The sequence below is a fragment of the Drosophila hydei genome, unplaced genomic scaffold (assembly GCF_003285905.1).
Source record: "Drosophila hydei strain 15085-1641.00,03,60 unplaced genomic scaffold, DhydRS2 tig00008144-arrow-arrow-pilon, whole genome shotgun sequence".
NCBI classification, from domain to species: Eukaryota; Metazoa; Arthropoda; class Insecta; order Diptera; family Drosophilidae; genus Drosophila; species Drosophila hydei.
The window spans coordinates 1,482,620-1,499,624 of NW_022045849.1; the positions used below are offsets into that span (position 1 = coordinate 1,482,620).

Below are 17,005 nucleotides of genomic sequence, written 5' to 3' on the forward strand. Positions count from 1 at the left end.
GTTTATAGCAGTAGAAATTTTAACGTGTACATATGTTTTTGTACATTTGTATGTATGTAAGTATATACGTATTGATGTATGATGTATGTTTTAACATTTTGATATATCCACTGTATAAACATTGGATTCGGGTACAGTGCAATTTAGAATATATACTTGAGTACATCAAAGTAAATAATGAATTTAATACTCAACTAAAATATTTATAAAATTACTTAGTAATTAAAGTATAGTAATTGCAAGATCTATTTCAATTGACTTGAAAACCCCCATTTAAAGTTGTCAAGTATACAATCTATTGACTTTAAATTGATAGTCCCCTGAGTTGATCAAAATGAGGGAGCAACTATCACTATCAATTTAATGGCATACCTAAGACTGAGTCTAAATTTTATCAATTTCATGTGCTAGATTCTTAAGAAATAAGAAAAGTGGAAGCAAGTCATACTGTCTACATAATATAATTTGTTTAAGGTATGTAAGGAGTATAACGTGTATGTAAATATAAGTAAGAACAATGCAAGCATATGTAATTGAACACTAAAAATCGTCCAAGTGAGCAAAGTAGATCACCACCATCCATGGCACATATTAAATTGATATGTAATTAAAAAATAAAAAAATCTAAAATATCATTTATATATTGTTTAAACATTGAAATAACAATTAATCAGGCACATACATTATTAACTTATATTGATTTTACAATCTCACATTCATATTAAACAAAAGAACTCCAGAAGGGTGTTCTAATAAAATACAAATTAATAATCAATTTAATTTCTATCTAGTTAAACAATAAGACAGATTATTGTTGTTCATATTTTGACAAGTTCAATCAAGATCTCAACCTACTTCATCTTCGCGCCACTGTATATACAAAAATGAAAATTTTCCAACAATCGACTTGCTTACAGCATGTTTACAGCATTGCAACCTATCGATTGCAGCCAGCTGTGAATAACAACTCTGTCATGATAAAATATTAACAGTCTGTTAACTCTACAGTTGTATGTTAATAGCATGCTAAATTACAGCCAACCTTATTGACTATCGATTATATATAATTTGTTGAGGCACAACTGACACATTAATTTGTGCCATTTTGAGTCATGATACGCTAATTTTGAGTTTTATTAGCTTCGCAGTAGCTAACAGAAAGAATTAAAAAAACATATTAGTAATTATAAGATTTGCAAGTTATTTATGACATTTCTACACGATTGCTATCGTTAAACATGCGTATCGATATAGGCGATTTATATTCTCCAGCCATCAATTGAAACTATCGATGTCTGCAACTATGTCGATAAGCAACTAATGCCGGCTTAATTTGTTCAGTGTACATGTGTTTTTTGTTTATAACTTGACGCTGTTTTATTTAACGACAAACAATGGAGCGCAGCATGCAGAAACAGCTATATGGCATATCCCGCGAATCGTCACCAAGTGTGCGACGTCAAAGTATGCCAGCGAGCGCTGATAATACACGCAAATCATTTTTTGGCGGCAATCATGGCTACTCCCCATTGTCAGGCAGCTTAAAGAAAACGGCGTTAAACAATAGGTAAAGTATGTGACATATCTATTAATATAATGTACTAATATGTGAATATGCTGTAACAGTCGCTTGAGCCTCTCTGCTCGCTCAACCACACAGTCCATACCGGGCATTAGATCAGACTATAATGTCGTGGAGAGCTATGGCCATGCTCTGCCCGTGGCCGTGAATGAGGCTCTCACCTTTGCTGGACCGAATGCGAACGCAGTGTCAGCCAAAATCACACAAAGTGGCTGGGCATGGGTATGTTTTCATTTACTATACGAAATATACATAAATATAAGTTAAATTAATCCTTTTCAGGTTGTGCAAGGACGTCGTCTGCTGATTTGGCAGTATAAGGATGCGCCTGGTACAGGCAAAATTGGTTCGCCACCACGTATGGGCAAACATCAGCGTCGCGCTGGCACCTCCGCCCAGTGCCGTGAGCTCACGCTGCCCTACAGTGATATTGGACACAAAAGCGAATTAGTTAGCGTGTTTCAGACTGAGGGCCAACAGATGGCCTCGTGCATTGCAATCTCAGCGACTGGCGAAGTGCGCTATTGGGCTTCAATTGCGCATGATAACAATTCCGTGGACATTTCCATATTGACCGGTCAGGAGTTTGTGCAGCTGCTCAGTCTACCCATACAGCAGGGCTACCTGGCGGTCACCTCTACATGCACTTTGGTCTTTCTACGCGTTGGACTCACCAACGGACGATATACGCTGCATCACAAGACGATAAAGCCAGCGACTAGTTTCCTAGGCGGCTTTGGCAAAAGGTTTGCCTCCATGCTCATTGGCATGAACAGTGGAAGCGACAGGGATCAGGCGAGTTCAATTCTCTAACTCTTCATATCTCAGCAGCTCATTGTTATTTATGTTTCACAGCTACTGGTTGGCATGTGCTGTGAGTGCGATACAAAGAATGGGGAATCAATAGTAGCTGTGCTTTCGGATCGTGCCATTCAACGTTGGCGTCTCTCAAACAAGGGCAACACGGAGCAGCTGCTGTACGAGGATGTGGAACTACTACGCAAAATGCGTGAAATGTTGCTATTAAAGTTTTGGAATGTGCGCATGCCCAATGATAATGTTGATATTGAAATGCATTTCATGGACTTTCAACTGTACAAAGGAGATTACTACATGCTCGTCGGCGCTGTCAACCAAGCCCATACGCCACAGATGTACTACGCTATAGGTCAATCTAAACTACCCTTACGTACTTCATAATGGTCTAACCAAGTTTCGTTTATAGTTGTCGCATCGGCACAGCAGGAGGCCATGCAGCTGGAGTGCTTTACGCCGCTGAAGCTTAACAAGTTCTTCAATAGCAAAACAGCGCAGGAGTGTCTAAGTGTGCGCATCATTGTCGGACCTTCCCACATGTATTTGTATACGCCTAAAGTGGTTTATCCGCTGCTCTTATCAAACTCATCGCCCGCAGCTGAAATTGAGGCGGAGAAAGTTGAGTTCCATTTGCATGATGATCGCATCTTAAGCGCCGCCATCTGCAGCCATTTGCCACTCTTCTTTAGCCGCACACATGGCTTGGTCTCCATAACGCCTGGCGACTTTGATAGCACTGATTTGCTGAACATGAGCAGCTGCAATACGCCCGATATATTTTCGCCAGCTTCCTTCAATGCAACCTTTAGCGGCCAAGATCAAAGTATCTTGGGCGAGAGCTCCACTAACTTGCCCATGTTTCAGCTTGATCCTGATGACGTTTACAGCGAGCTCAACAATGAGGTGGGCCAATTGAAGGCGGCCTTCCTATACAAGCTGAAACGCAACAACAACATGGTTAATACAATCATTACGGATCTAATGGACAGCATCAACGAATCCGATCAGAAAGGAGCACCTCTAGATGCCTATAAATTAGATAGGTATTACCATACTATAATACTATATCTATAAATTTGTGTAAATGAACTATGTGCTATGATGGCTTACAGAATCGTCATCACTATTGCTGAGGACTTGGCTGAGGACTTGCCCATTGCCGACCCGCGCTGGCAGTCAGCCATCGAGGAGCACGATGGCAATCGTCATGCCCTGGGCAGCTCGCGCTCTATGCAAATCATTAACCAGCTGCGCGACAAGAGCATTGCCCTACAGCATTTCATTGATTTCCTGCACCACTGCTCAGTTTGGGAGAAGGTGCGTGGCAACTACTTCTACATGTCATACATATCTAAGACCTCATCTATTTACAGCTAAATGCCGTACCCTGTGGCAGCAATGTGTTGAAGCCCACTTCGTACATTCTCTCCGATATAAGTGAGAAAATTGTGGCTGCCATGGCACTGCGTACGATACAGAGTAAACTGCCCAAACTGGTGGAAGAGGCCATTGATATAACAGTTGCACGTTGGGAAGAGCGGCCACAGGGCAGTCTGACAACGCAGGATATCTTTTACGTGAAGCTCTGCAAATTCCAGAGTATTTTTGAGTCCTTGGCCGACATGGCAGATGATCGCATTGTAGCTCAGAATCGCACCAGCGCTGCTGTAGCACAATTTGTTGCCGACATCAATGCCATTGTGCTGGGTATTCTGGGTCAGGTGCTGAGATTTCGGGATCAGAATGCGAGCAGTTATAAGGCGCCCGGAACCTCGCATGAGAATCAGCCCTGGACAGCCACGCCAGGCGCTGCTGGCGTACACGATGCACTCATTCGGATAATAGAGATTAGTGTGCGCTATGCCGCGCAGTGCGTGAACGAGACGGAACTGAAGCATCTGCTATACCAGCAAATACTGGAGCTGGTGGATATAGTGTTAGAGTCGCGCAAGAACTATTTGGAGAGCGTGCGCGATACGGAAAAGTTTCAGGTGCTGCAGCAGCAATTCGAGACCCAAAGACGTGATCTCATCGCCACGTTAAGTGAGTAGAAAGCGAGCTCAAAATAATTTAATCTAATCTATATTGTTTCATTGCAGTCAAGGAGCGACAGTATGAGTGCGCTGCCAAGCTGGCTGAAAAGTATTTGGACTTTCCCAGCCTGATAGTCATCTGTGATGAGACGCAGGATAAGGATCGTTTAGATGAATACACGCGCAAGTATGAGGAATACGATTTCTCGCAGTTTGCTATCAACTGGCATTTGCGTCAGCAGCGGCACGCTGAGGTCTTCGAACGCTTCAAGGGCAATCAAACAGCACTTGCACAATTCATGCGCGATCATCCGTCACTCGGCTGGATTCAGCTCATATTCAACGGCGACTTCGAACGTGCTGCCAAGGTGCTCTACGAGCTGGCCCAGTGCGAAACGGAGTATGTGGCACGCAAAAAGTCGATGCTCTCGTTATCCAAGCTGGCTGCCTTCGCTGCAGCCGATGTTGACTTGACGTCACAAGTTGAGAAAATCAATTTCGAGTTGATGATCATTGAATACCAGTCGCATTTGGGTCACGATGTATTGCAGAACTTTGGCTTTGATCCCACAGATCAGAAGGTTCTCAAAGTAGAGGAGATTATCAATGTAACTATTCAGCGCTTGTTCGTCTATAACAGATCAGCTTGTTTATAGTTTTGTTGCTTGCAGCTGTTTATCGCCGAGGAAAATGAGAGCGCCACCGAAGTCGAGTTCCGCAAGGCCTTGGAGCTGCTCAACTATGTGGATCAGCCATACGACTTGCGACACAAGATCTGGTGCGCGATCATACGTCGCGACAACTGGATAGACTATGATACGAACAATGCTGTCGACTATATACACAAGCTGCTCTTCTACAAGGTGATTGAGCTGTCGCAGCTGATGGGTCAGGAGTGCGACAGCGTGTTGCCGCCCATGGATGACTTTCTGGACAGTGCCGAGCTGGGCGAGCTGCCGCAACATAAGTCCTTTCAGTATTTGCTGAAGCTGACCTACGAGTATGTGGGCGATATGTTTAAGCCTGCCGAAGATATGGAGCTGTAAACATTTCATTTTGGGCGTTTGCCATTCTTATTAAAGACTTAGACTAAGAAACCACTTTTGATGCGCTGTTGGACAGCTGTGGGCTTTGTTCGGCTCGCATTATAAAACATTATAAACTAAGTTGCTTTGTCAGTTGTCGTCGGCGCTGCTGCTGTTGCTGCCAGCGAAAGTAACTCGAGTGTGGCGAGCGAAGTGGAAGCCCGTCAAGTGCCAAGTGCCCTGGTGATGGGGACACCAACTCTTAGCCAGCCTGCTGGCAGCGCTTTAGTTTCGCTTTGATCATGACGGACGAAACAACGCCGCTGAACGCCAGTGGCTCCGGTTATGTTGCACTGCCGCCCTATCAGGGACCCAGCTATGTGTTTCCCGGCGGCGTCTCCCCACGTGCGCGTCCTTCCAAATTGAAACAGTTCCAGTGCTGCGTAACGGTGACATTTATGTGAGTGCTCGAGCGATCAGCTAGCTACAGAGCTATATCTACAGTACATAAGATATACGACTACTAAGTGCTGACATTGCAGTTGGCTTCAGCTCTAAATTCCTTTCATATTTTTCTAGTATTGCAAGGCCAATTTTTGAAAGCATATATAAACTAGATCAACAATCGAATTCATTTTAGATGTGATATATTTTTTTTCGCTGCATCGATCGTATTACTATATCAAATGGCTGCCGTTGTAATCTGTTGCTTGGGGAATGTCCGCGAATAGACTTTGAATACCTGAGTTGAACGTGTCTAAACAAGCGTAAAAACACACAGAGTGAATGTTGGCTTCACTCTGCTTAAATGATTAAGCCTGAGCAAGGGGAGCCAAGCAAAGGCGAATCATAGAACCGGAGGGATCTTGCGATCTTGTGATCTTATAACGCATAGCTAGTCAGACCAAAGGCAATTTGATAGCACTGCCAAGCCAACATTTCCATTGTGCTTCATATCTATTCTTCGGGGTATTTAAGCTCCATCATTCCACATTCAATTGTCGTTCTCTTTGGCTGAAGTTTGTCATTTGATAGCCCTGTCTGACCCGGCATGTTAACGTTTAGTTGGAACAGGCTTTAACCGCAAATCAATTTCACTTTCCTGCCCGCAGCGTCATTGTAATCGCCGCCTTGGGCCTGGCCCTGTGGCTGAGTGGCAGTGGTTACGATGGCAACAGCAGCAGCAGCAGCAGTGGCTTGGAAGTGCCCAGTTTCTTCTTTGCCACGAATGAGTCTGTCAGCGAGATGCTGGCGGCTATCAAGGAACCCATACCGGATGAGCCGGAGTCCGAGTGGGCGCTGCGCGACGTGGTATTGGATGAGGGAGCGGGTGCTCGTTCGGTAAGTGCGGGCATCAAGGCGCTGGGCGATCGTGAGATCCTGGAGGAGGGACTGCAGCCGAGTGCCATCAATACGCCACAGTTCCGGCACTATCGCTCGCTGAGCACGAATCCGGAGGCGCGTAAGCTGGCGCGTCGAGGCTATGTGGAGAACCAGGCCACGCTGGACATTGCCCAGAGCTACAACTACACCAAGCAGCCGGGTCGGAGTAACATTGGACTCGGCCCGGTCATAGTACTGCCGGACCCGCCGCTGCTGCGCCTCGACTGCGACTTCAATGAGCGCTACAGACGCAGCACCGGCGTCTGCAACAACAAGGAACATCCGCGCACCTATGGCGCCTCCATGGTGCCCTATCGCCGCATGGTCGCGCCGGACTACGGCGATGGCATTGCAGCTCCAAGGGCTAGCCATGGCAAGCAGCTGCCCCCGGCACGCCTGGTCTCTCTGAATATCCACCGCTCCAGCTACGAGACTGATTCGAATTTTACAGTTATGTTGGCGGTGTTCGGCCAATTCTTGGATCATGATATTACGGCGACGTCGCAGACCTCGGCGCAGGAGGGCGAGTCGATTGATTGCTGTGCGCGCGGCAACCTCGAACAGCATCCGGAATGCTATCCGGTGCACATACTCGCCGACGATCCCTACTACAGGCAATACAATCTGAGCTGCATGAACTTTGTGCGCTCGGCGCCAGCTCCGACGGGCCGATTCGGACCACGACAGCAGTTCAATCAGGCCACGGCCTTCATTGACGGCTCCGTGGTGTACGGGAATCTGGAGCAGCGTCAGCGGAGCTTGCGCAGCTTCATCAATGGCACACTGCGCATGTTCCTCACCGACGATGGCCGCGAGCTGCTGCCCATCTCCGCCAATCCGGACGATGGCTGCAATCGCATGCAGATGACGCGCCAGGGCAAATACTGCTTCGAGTCGGGCGATGATCGGGCCAACGAGAATCTGCTGCTCACCTCGATGCACCTGCTGTGGGCCAGGCACCACAACTATCTGGCCCGCGGACTGCATGAAGTGAATCCAGATTGGGACGATGAGCGCCTGTTCCAGGAGTCCCGCAAGATTCTGGCCGCCCAATTTGCGCACATCACCTACAACGAGTTTCTGCCCGTGCTGCTGGGGCGCAATCTGAGCCGGGCCAAGGGTCTGCTGCCTGCCCGCGAGCAGCTCGATGCGCCGGACACCTACGATCCCCAGGTGGACCCCAGCATAGCCAACTGCTTTGCGACTGCTGCCTTTCGCTTTGCTCACACGCTGCTGCCGGGTCTGTTCAATGTTTCGCGGGACAATAGCACGCCGGAGGCCATGGAGCTGCACAAGATGCTCTTCAATCCGTTCTTGCTGTGGACGCCGCACGGCATCGACCACGCCCTCCAGACCGCCTCCAATACGCCGGTGCTGCGCGTCGATCGTTTCTTCTCGCTGGAGATCACCCAGAAGCTGTTCGAGGGCACAGCCGAGGACCGCGTGCCCATTTGTGGCCTGGACTTGGTCTCGCTGAACATACAACGCGGCCGCGACCACGGCATACCCGCCTACCCTGTCTTTCGCAGGCACTGCCGACTGCCGCCAGTGGACACGTGGGAGCAAATGGCGCTGGCGGTGGAAAACTCAACGTTGGCCTCCATCAGGCAGATATACGAGTGGGTAACAGTTGCCCAAGTGCGACTTGAGCTTAACTTTCAATCCGCTCTTGCAGCTCGCCTCAGGATGTGGACGTCTATACGGGCGCGCTTAGCGAACCGCCGCTAGATGGCGCCATCTTTGGACCGCTGCTCAGCTGCCTCGTCTCGGATCAGTTTATGCGCCTCAAGCTCGGCGATTCCCATTGGTATGAGCGCAAGATGGGTCCACAAAGACTGACCAAGAGTAAGGCTCCTTATATATGTATATAGAAATCGAGTCTATAATCGATTCTGCCTGCAGCACAACTGGCTGAAATATATAAGACCAGCTTGGCCGGCATTATTTGCCGCAACTCCGATGGCATACGACGCGTGCGCCAGCATCTCATGGAGCGCTATCGATTGGACGGCAATGTCTATGTGAACTGTGCGGATCTGGAGGGCTACGACTTTGACTTTCAGCCTTGGTCGACGGCGAATGCAGCGCCGCAGCTGCACCGAGCGAGCTTCAGTCAAGCCATCTCCCTGGTGCGTCTGTTTGACGTTAATGCAACTCAAGTAACTGTAGCCAACTGAAAAATAAATGCGAAATGTGAAAGATTCTGTTGATGCTATCTGCTGTTATCTTTAAGAGTTAAAGAGACGCATCTTCGATCTTCGATCTGAGATCTTAGATCTTAAATTTATAGATGTAGCTTAGAAAATAACCAAATTATCGATAACAATATGTGTTCAACTGGAAATCGATTTGATATTTAGCTAACATTGAAAAACTCTGCTCCATATAAGATATGCTCTTGACTTATTTCAAGTTTCTTATAAGACGCATTCCAATTGGAAACGAATAAGTTCGACAATCATTTAAATTGACTTAAATTGAAAGGCTTAAATAATTTCTAATATAATTTTAAATTTATTTAAAGGTAAAAATAACATATATAAAACATCGAAATCCAATTCAAAAACTCTGGCTTTAGTCTAAAAATATCTTTGATATTTTCTATCTATAAAATATAAATAAATAACAAATTGTTAATTGTTAAATAATTGCAGAGCTAAATTCAATTAATTGTCTTTGTCCCATCGCTTAGCTCAACGCAGCTGATGTAATATAAGACGCCGCATTGCAGCAGCCAATAATCCGCGAAGAGTCCATGCGCTCCACTTACCGAGTGCCAGCTCGCATTAGCCAGACAGCAGCAGCGTGCCATTGGTGGCCAGGGCGAGTGTTGCGGGTGCCGGCGTCGTCATGGTGGTGGCCAGCAGGCGAGCCGGTCGACAGCTGCTGGCAGTGTCAGGGTAATAGGCCAGAGCCAGGGCGGCCAGCAGGGTCAGTGTAAATGTTAGCCAGAAGCAGGCGAAGCACAGACGACGCGCCTTCTGCCACCAGGGATCCCAGCTAAACGGCAGCAGCTCCTCCAGCGACAGGCCGTACGAATAGCTGTCCAAATATAAGTGTGTGCGTACGTGTGTGTGTGTATTTATTAATTATTTAATGCAATGCGACAGTTAAGCGTGTGTTTACTCAGCAGTTGTAAAAACGGGCTCATAATCCCTTGCCTCCTTGTTGGGCAGCAGAATGATGTGTGGCTCCTGCTGCTGCTGCTGCTGCTGCTGCTGTGGTTGTTGTGCTGCCAGCAGCGCAGTTCTCTCGTTGCAGGACATGCTGCTCCTGCTGCCCTTTGTCTGTGTCCTTTTGGTCGTGGCTGTCACCTGGGGCGACAAGCGGCTCCGTTAGCGCACAAATGAAACTGGCATCTGGCTTTGCTCTGGCTTTGTTTGCAACTTAAATTAGCTCTGTCGTTGCTGCTGTTGGCTGCTCTCATTTGGCAAGAGGTATATTGATTTTGATAACCAGTACGTAACGGAGTCTAGCGAAATTAAAATTGTTTAAGTTTTTAAATAAATAAATATTTTTCAGCATGAATAAGAGTCTCTTGTACCTGATTTTGTTGTCTTAGAAGATTTATAAATGTTTATTTATATTAACTGATTTGTATTCAAATCGTATAACACTATCTATAGGCACTATCTGTAAGCAAATTTGCTTTTAGTATGCCACAACTTTCATGCAAGCTCAAATGTCGTAATCCAATTGGAGCAAGTTATTCCAATTGGATACACATACTTAGAAGGGCATATTTTAAGGCAGTTGAGCTCATTATGAAATGATGTGATATATATCTATATATTATAGTATGTTTTATTATTGTTTTATAGTATGTTTATCTATTTTGGAGCATACTTTGGATCATATTATAACTTTTTTGTAGAGATAAGTATATTTTTATACGAAATTCTAAGTTAGGGTAGTTCATCCATGTTATCTGCAGACTTTTGCTGTCATTCGCATTTTATTGAATTTTTTTTTAAAATTTCTTTGGATGTTAAAAATTTTTATAAACTAAATATATTTTAAGAGAATTGCAATTTCATATAGAAAACATTTTTGAAATATTTATGAAGCCCCATGCGAGGGTATTACATCAGCGACAGCTCTAGACTTTTCCTGGTTTTTATTGTTTTGTTTTGTTGTTTTATTGCCGCTTTTTTTTCAGATTCCTGTAAACAACTTTATCGCCGACTTACTGTTGCTGTTGTTGCCTCTGTCATTTTCAACTCATCATCTGCGCGCATCTTCCGCCTCGAGCAGAGACTTGCACAGATTTCTCTTATCGTAGCCGCGCGTTTCTCGGTTTCTTGGTGTCTTTTATTCCAGATGCCATGTAATCTCTTGCATAATAGCAATTGACTGGCAATTGTCGCCCAGTTTCCCAGCGACAGGCCCCGCAAATAAGCGCCCCTGCCCAGATAAAGCATAATGTTCCACTTATAAACTTGAGTTTAAGACAAATGTTCGTTTTATTTTTGATTTTCGATTTGTGTATTTCTTTTTGGGGGGAGATTAACATGCTGGGAAATACATATACCTAGCCATATGTTCGACTCTAGACTCTTTGAGTAATGCCATGGAATTCCCTAAGTACTAAACCTATATAAGTATATATATGGTTAAACATCGAGTTTATATATCGTGCATAAATACGTTTATGGATAGTTTTCTTTTGGGGGGATTTTCACATATTTGGCTAAAGTTTTCGTATATTTTGTGGGGAGATTATTTTCATAGAGTTTACATATATAGTATGACATATAGATGGAATCGAAAATTGTTGACCCACGCAATATGCTAATATCTTGAGTAGTTAATATTTTATTTCTTGTAGCAAAGTATTTTTTGTTATTATTTATATTTACTTAAGCTAAGATATCTGGAGTATATCTGAAGTAAATGTGTTTTTTTTTTTGTTTTTTATGTATATATGTAGAGGGTCTAGAATAATATACTATATCAAAAATGCAATGAAAAGTTTAAATACAAAATACATTATAAAAAACACGAAATGATTAATATATAGAATGTATTTTTAGAAGAGAAATACAAAATTTGGATGTTTTAAAGAAAACCAAAAAAGAATTTGTTCCAACTGAAAGAAAAAAGAAGATAATATTCGTTAAATTATATAAGTATAAAATAGATCTATTAAGTATTTTTTAGTTTTTCTGCTCTTCTTTTTGGTAAATCTATAGAAGTATATACCTAAATTCTATATCGGAAGCACTTTACTCGTTTTATTTGCCTTTGCCTTGAAGTAAATCAGATTTATATATTTATATATAGATACTATATGCTGTATGATAAGATTTGCTTCTTAGTTCATTTATTATATTTCTGTTTTCTTTTAGCTGTTTTGGACTGTTCTTCTACATTCTATTAGAATCTAACTTGATTCTGTTTGCGTTCTATGCGCAGCGCCTGTTAACTTCCAGTTTTGGTTTCTGATACTCGTTCACGCTGTGAAAAGAGTATATTAGTTGTGTGCAATGTTCGTCTTAAGCTGCAAGCTTGCAATTTACCATAAATATTTCTATGTATTTTCCTCTCAATAAGATTTATGATTAAGATTTTTGGATAGAAAATCTTCTAGTTTTTCAGTTAGAGCCACAAAATTTGAGAAAATGACTTTTGTTGACCTGCTCCACAGACTATAAAAACTATTATATACTATTATATAGAGCCATTTATTTTAGAATGAAACGTGAACGAGTATTATGTACTCGGTCATTCCCTTTCTCATTCAATTTAGTCCTCGAAATAGTTTTCCAAAAAATATTTAAAAACTGAAAACCAAAACGAAACAATAATCGAAATAATTGAAAAATTCAATTTTAATTTTCATATAACTTAAGAGCAAAAGACATTAATGTGATAGATGTAATTGAATTAAATACATTTCTCGACTATATTCATAACTTAAATGTATTCGATATTAATCGTATATTTCTCTTCTTCTCTTTTTTTGGGTATATATCTATATCTAGATTTGGCGCATTTTTTCCATCAAGTTTACTTTATGTAGGTTTTCAATATATATATATATATATATATATATATATATATATATATATATATATATTTGATTATTGAGTATATTTATTTAATATATATATCTTCATATATATATATTGGTAACCATTCAAAATGTTTTATTAAAAAAATAGAATAACATTATACAAAAAATACAATTTCATTTAACAAACATTTTGGTGTTATGCCTTAATATCGTTAATCGTTAATCGTTAATCGTTAATCGCTTATCGTTTCATAGATGACAAAGTGAAATGAAAGTCTTTCAAGTAAGTAGATTTATGTAGTGCAGTGTACTTAAACACTGATGGTCGTACTAAAAAGTGCCGCAATTTCAATTGGTCGGAGTTTGGTTTTTTGTTTTGAGTTGAGTTGAGTTTAGTTTAAATTTAGTTAAGACTACAGAAGCTGTTAGTTGTTGCTTAAAAGTGCGGTTGACTAGAAATAGTTGTCGGTTATATATATATATATAAATTTTGTAAATTTTTTATTTTGTTTATATTTTAAAGAATACATTTTCTAGGGCTTACACATGTATTAAATTAACAATGGCTGATTGTGACAATTAATGGAGAGACAGTTTGAATTATTTATATATATTAAGTACAGCTATAACAAACAACAACAATGATAATTATAATAATAATAATTATAATAATTTTAAGAATGACTCGAATTGCATTAAGAACATTTCAAACATAGAGACAAGCGAATACATATCATATATCAAATATAATTAATCATTTATCATTTATCATTTATCGTTTATCGTTTATTTGAATGCTGCTTTTATGTATAAATATATATATATATATATTTATATGTGTGTAACTGAATGATCACGTTGCTTGTTTGCTGAGCCCGGGGCAGCCTTTCTTGTATTTACATTACTTAAAATGAAACAATATATATATATATATGGATATATATCTATATATATATATATATATTTATTTAAAATAAGCCACACCTAAGAACTAATTAAACATTAAAATTTTTAATATTAACATAAATTTGATTTAATTCTCAATATTTAACAGTTAAAACATAATACATTATTATTATACATTTTAGACTTGAATCATATTAATAAAATTCCTGTTTATTCATTTTGGATATATATATATTCTCTCTAAAGCTTCGCTACAGCTACCTGGTTTTGTTTCTGCATTGCATCGCACGATCGGTTTAAACTATGATGATATCATATGCCTCCAAGGTGCTCACGATCAGATATACAATCCACAGCAAGAGCAATATCGATGCATGAAGCCATTTGCTAATAAAGGGTCCACCCAGTTCAGCACGTATCGATTTGGTCGATCGTCGAAACATCAAAACACCAATTGCAATGAGAGCCTCGCCACAGAAGAGCGTTACAGCAAAGCCAATGCTGCAATTGTTTCTAGTATTAGTACAGCTGCTACAGCTAGCGATCTCGCGGGTTTTCTACTTACGTTCCGGGCTCTACATTGAATGTTGAGCCATTCACTGCATGATAGATCGAGGCGATTGACCACGCCAGTCCAATGCCCAGGAATACGTTGACCGCATTGCTGCCCGTTACATTGCCAATGCAATTGTCCGCGGTCGCATCCTGTTTAGCCGCAATGATGCTGGCAAATGTATCTGCAAGGCAAGTTAAAATTAGACGAGGACAAAGCTGTTTGTATCCTTATCATATTACATAATTGACTGATACGTTTTCAACATGGTACATGGAACTTACTGGTTATTTTAACATGAGGAACAGATTTAAATTTTAATAATATTTTCTCTAATTATCTTTAAATCAATTTTAGACACTCAACTATATTTTTTAAAGTCAAGTCTTTTTCTGGCTAAGTCACATTTTACCGTGAGGATAAAGTTGTGTTCAATTTCTAGCCATCTACTTTATTATGAGACCATAGCCTTTTCGTCCTTAGAAGGTTTTATCATAAACCTTTCCTTCAAGAAAATTCTCTTTAGTCTAAAGACACTTATTATTGCGAAGAAAAGGCTGGCTATCTTCACGCTAACTGTATCTGCTAGTGACATTTACTCTTTGACTTATCAGCTTAAGAGGAGAATAAACTGAATCTCAAATACAAATTTATATGAATTTTCGATAAGTATCAAGCCGAATGTAAAGCTCATTTTACCTGGTATACTGGTGCCTAGGGCCACAAAGCAAATGGCTGTCACCGAGTCCTTGATGTTGCACACACAGCCAAAGTAAGTTGCCGCATCTCCGATAACAGCGGTTAGAACGCCAATGACAAATATAGAAATAACAAAGGTGACATAGCCGCCGCATATATCTGTAAAACGTAAATGATTTACAAATCAATCGATTCAATATTGGGCGTCGTTGTTACCTGTGGGCGGCACAAATGCAAACAGCACCTTCCAAAATAGGCAAATGAAATGGCTGATATAATCCACGCATTTCGGTACTTCCTCTCCGACATCTTCCTCGGCGTCTAGGTCATTCTCGTCACCTGGGAGAAAAATATAGATGTAAATGTTAAGACAGAGTCATGTAGATTTAGATGTAGATAAAGATAAAGATATAGATATAGATATAGATATAGATATAGATATAGATATAGATATAGATATAGATATAGATATAGATATAGATATAGATATAGATATAGATATAGATATAGATATAGATATAGATATAGATATAGATATAGATATAGATCTCGCTCTCGCTCTAGCTCTCGCATCTCGCTCTAGCTCTCGCTCTCGCTCTCGCTCTCGCTCTCGCTCTCGCTCTCGCTCTCGCTCTCGCTCTCGCTCTCGCTCTCGCTCTCGCTCTCGCTCTCGCTCTCGCTCTCTCTCTCGCTCTCGCTCGCTGTCGCTCTCTCCTTTTCGCGCTTTCGCTCTTTCTCGCTTCCGCGCTATCCCTCAGGCTCTAAATCGATAGAGATATATTGATATAGCTTACCTGGTACAACAGTAAGCGCATCCTTGAACTGCTCCTTCCACGTGGATGTGCCCAGCACAGCTGAAACGTTTGCCCTGGCGACCAGCTTGTCCACAGTAGTCTATAAAGATACATACATATTTACTCATAGTAGTTTAGCTTTATTTTACAATATTACGTATACGTGTTCGCATATCAAGTATACGCCACATACGACGAACACACACATGCACACCGGAAACAAAGCATTTCATTTGAAGATTAGAGACAATTAGGTGCTTAGTTGCACGACAGGTGCTAGCCAGGTGTGTTTAGCTTAACTGCCAAGTGTAACAACGACACCTGAGCCACTTTATGCTCTCGTAGTCTCGTTTTTGTTGTTGCTCATGTCATTGTTATACCCATATACCCATTGAAAATGGCGACAAAGTGGTTAATGTGATCAGAGAAAAGTGAATGTGAATGTGAAGTTGTCAGCTTATCTGAAGTATATATAGCAAATACTTATATAGTATCAATCAGTAGAATAAGCAGTTTGAACGTCATGGAAACTTTAGCTGTTAATACAATGATTTATGTAAATTGATCGATAACAGTATCGTGTTGTCTTGTAATCGATAACAAATTCCAAAACATATCTTAAAGATATTTTTCGGAGACTAGTTTGTAGAGTGTATAGGTCATCCTTTAGTCGACTACCTCTCAGCCCTACAACTTGTTGTCTGTATTACAGCAACCGCTCTGGACATTAAGCTGTCTGATGTGGTATGTGCACAAGGATCATTATAATGTCTAACAGTGAGTGTTGCTCGGTTGAGTGTGTGCGTGTGCATGGGTGTGTTAAGTGCCTATTCACAACAGATTTCTGCTGTCAAGTGCATTTATTATCTGTAGTCATAATTGGATATGCTTACCTTGAACTCCGAGCTCTCCCGTATGCGTATGTATGTAGTGGTCAGCTCTCCGTTTCGTGGCTTGCTCATTAGCAATATGCGTTCGAGATCTGTTAAGTCTTCAGCTCGTTTCTTTTCCACATTATGGATTTCCGCTAATAGTTCATCGTCTGTGCGGGCCAAGGTAAATCAAGGTGTAAATATTAATTAGTATACAATATTTTGCACAGAAGTCTGGCATTTAACCAGAATTCTTGAGGTCCACTCACATAGCTGCATATATACGTCTCAATATATACGTATATACACATATATGTTTGCCACAA

The 17,005-nt window shown here is 41.5% G+C and overlaps 4 protein-coding genes across 12 annotated transcripts in view; 2 read left to right on the top strand and 2 right to left on the bottom strand.

Annotated features, from left to right (window-relative positions):
• Positions 1 to 1,261: 1,261 nt before the first annotated feature.
• LOC111603474 (nuclear pore complex protein Nup133) lies at positions 1,262 to 5,527 on the top strand. The gene is made up of 9 exons (XM_023321063.2): positions 1,262 to 1,567; positions 1,627 to 1,804; positions 1,865 to 2,377; positions 2,438 to 2,750; positions 2,808 to 3,441; positions 3,511 to 3,715; positions 3,772 to 4,441; positions 4,498 to 5,039; positions 5,103 to 5,527. The coding sequence occupies exons 1-9, from the start codon at positions 1,395 to 1,397 to the stop codon at positions 5,475 to 5,477; spliced, it is 3,603 nt and encodes a 1,200-aa protein (XP_023176831.2). The 5' UTR covers positions 1,262 to 1,394; the 3' UTR covers positions 5,478 to 5,527.
• A 39-nt stretch (positions 5,528 to 5,566) lies between these two features.
• On the top strand, positions 5,567 to 9,016 carry LOC111603502 (chorion peroxidase). The gene is made up of 4 exons (XM_023321109.2): positions 5,567 to 5,916; positions 6,569 to 8,458; positions 8,515 to 8,684; positions 8,742 to 9,016. Exons 1-4 carry the CDS (start codon positions 5,759 to 5,761, stop codon positions 9,014 to 9,016), a joined length of 2,493 nt encoding a protein of 830 aa, XP_023176877.2. The 5' UTR covers positions 5,567 to 5,758.
• Positions 9,017 to 9,516: 500 nt separating this feature from the next.
• Positions 9,517 to 10,214, bottom strand: LOC111603476. The gene is made up of 2 exons (XM_023321064.2): positions 9,966 to 10,214; positions 9,517 to 9,881 (listed from the first exon to the last, which is right to left on the bottom strand). Exons 1-2 carry the CDS (start codon positions 10,103 to 10,105, stop codon positions 9,626 to 9,628), a joined length of 396 nt encoding a protein of 131 aa, XP_023176832.2. The 5' UTR covers positions 10,106 to 10,214; the 3' UTR covers positions 9,517 to 9,625.
• A 3,649-nt stretch (positions 10,215 to 13,863) lies between these two features.
• The window catches only part of LOC111603514 (sodium/calcium exchanger 1), a 54,489-nt gene continuing 51,347 nt past the window's right edge, over positions 13,864 to 17,005 (bottom strand). For 8 of the 9 annotated variants that reach the window (XM_023321131.2, XM_030225840.1, XM_030225839.1 and 5 more), the window contains 6 exons: positions 16,701 to 16,849; positions 15,808 to 15,907; positions 15,230 to 15,352; positions 15,014 to 15,172; positions 14,327 to 14,498; positions 13,864 to 14,262 (listed from right to left, as the gene is read on the bottom strand). In XM_023321131.2, coding sequence (XP_023176899.1) covers positions 14,058 to 14,262; positions 14,327 to 14,498; positions 15,014 to 15,172; positions 15,230 to 15,352; positions 15,808 to 15,907; positions 16,701 to 16,849 — 908 coding nt within the window. In that variant the 3' untranslated portion in view covers positions 13,864 to 14,057. The remainder of the gene's footprint in view (positions 14,263 to 14,326; positions 14,499 to 15,013; positions 15,173 to 15,229; positions 15,353 to 15,807; positions 15,908 to 16,700; positions 16,850 to 17,005) is intronic. The other variant, XM_030225842.1, reaches the window with a different exon arrangement.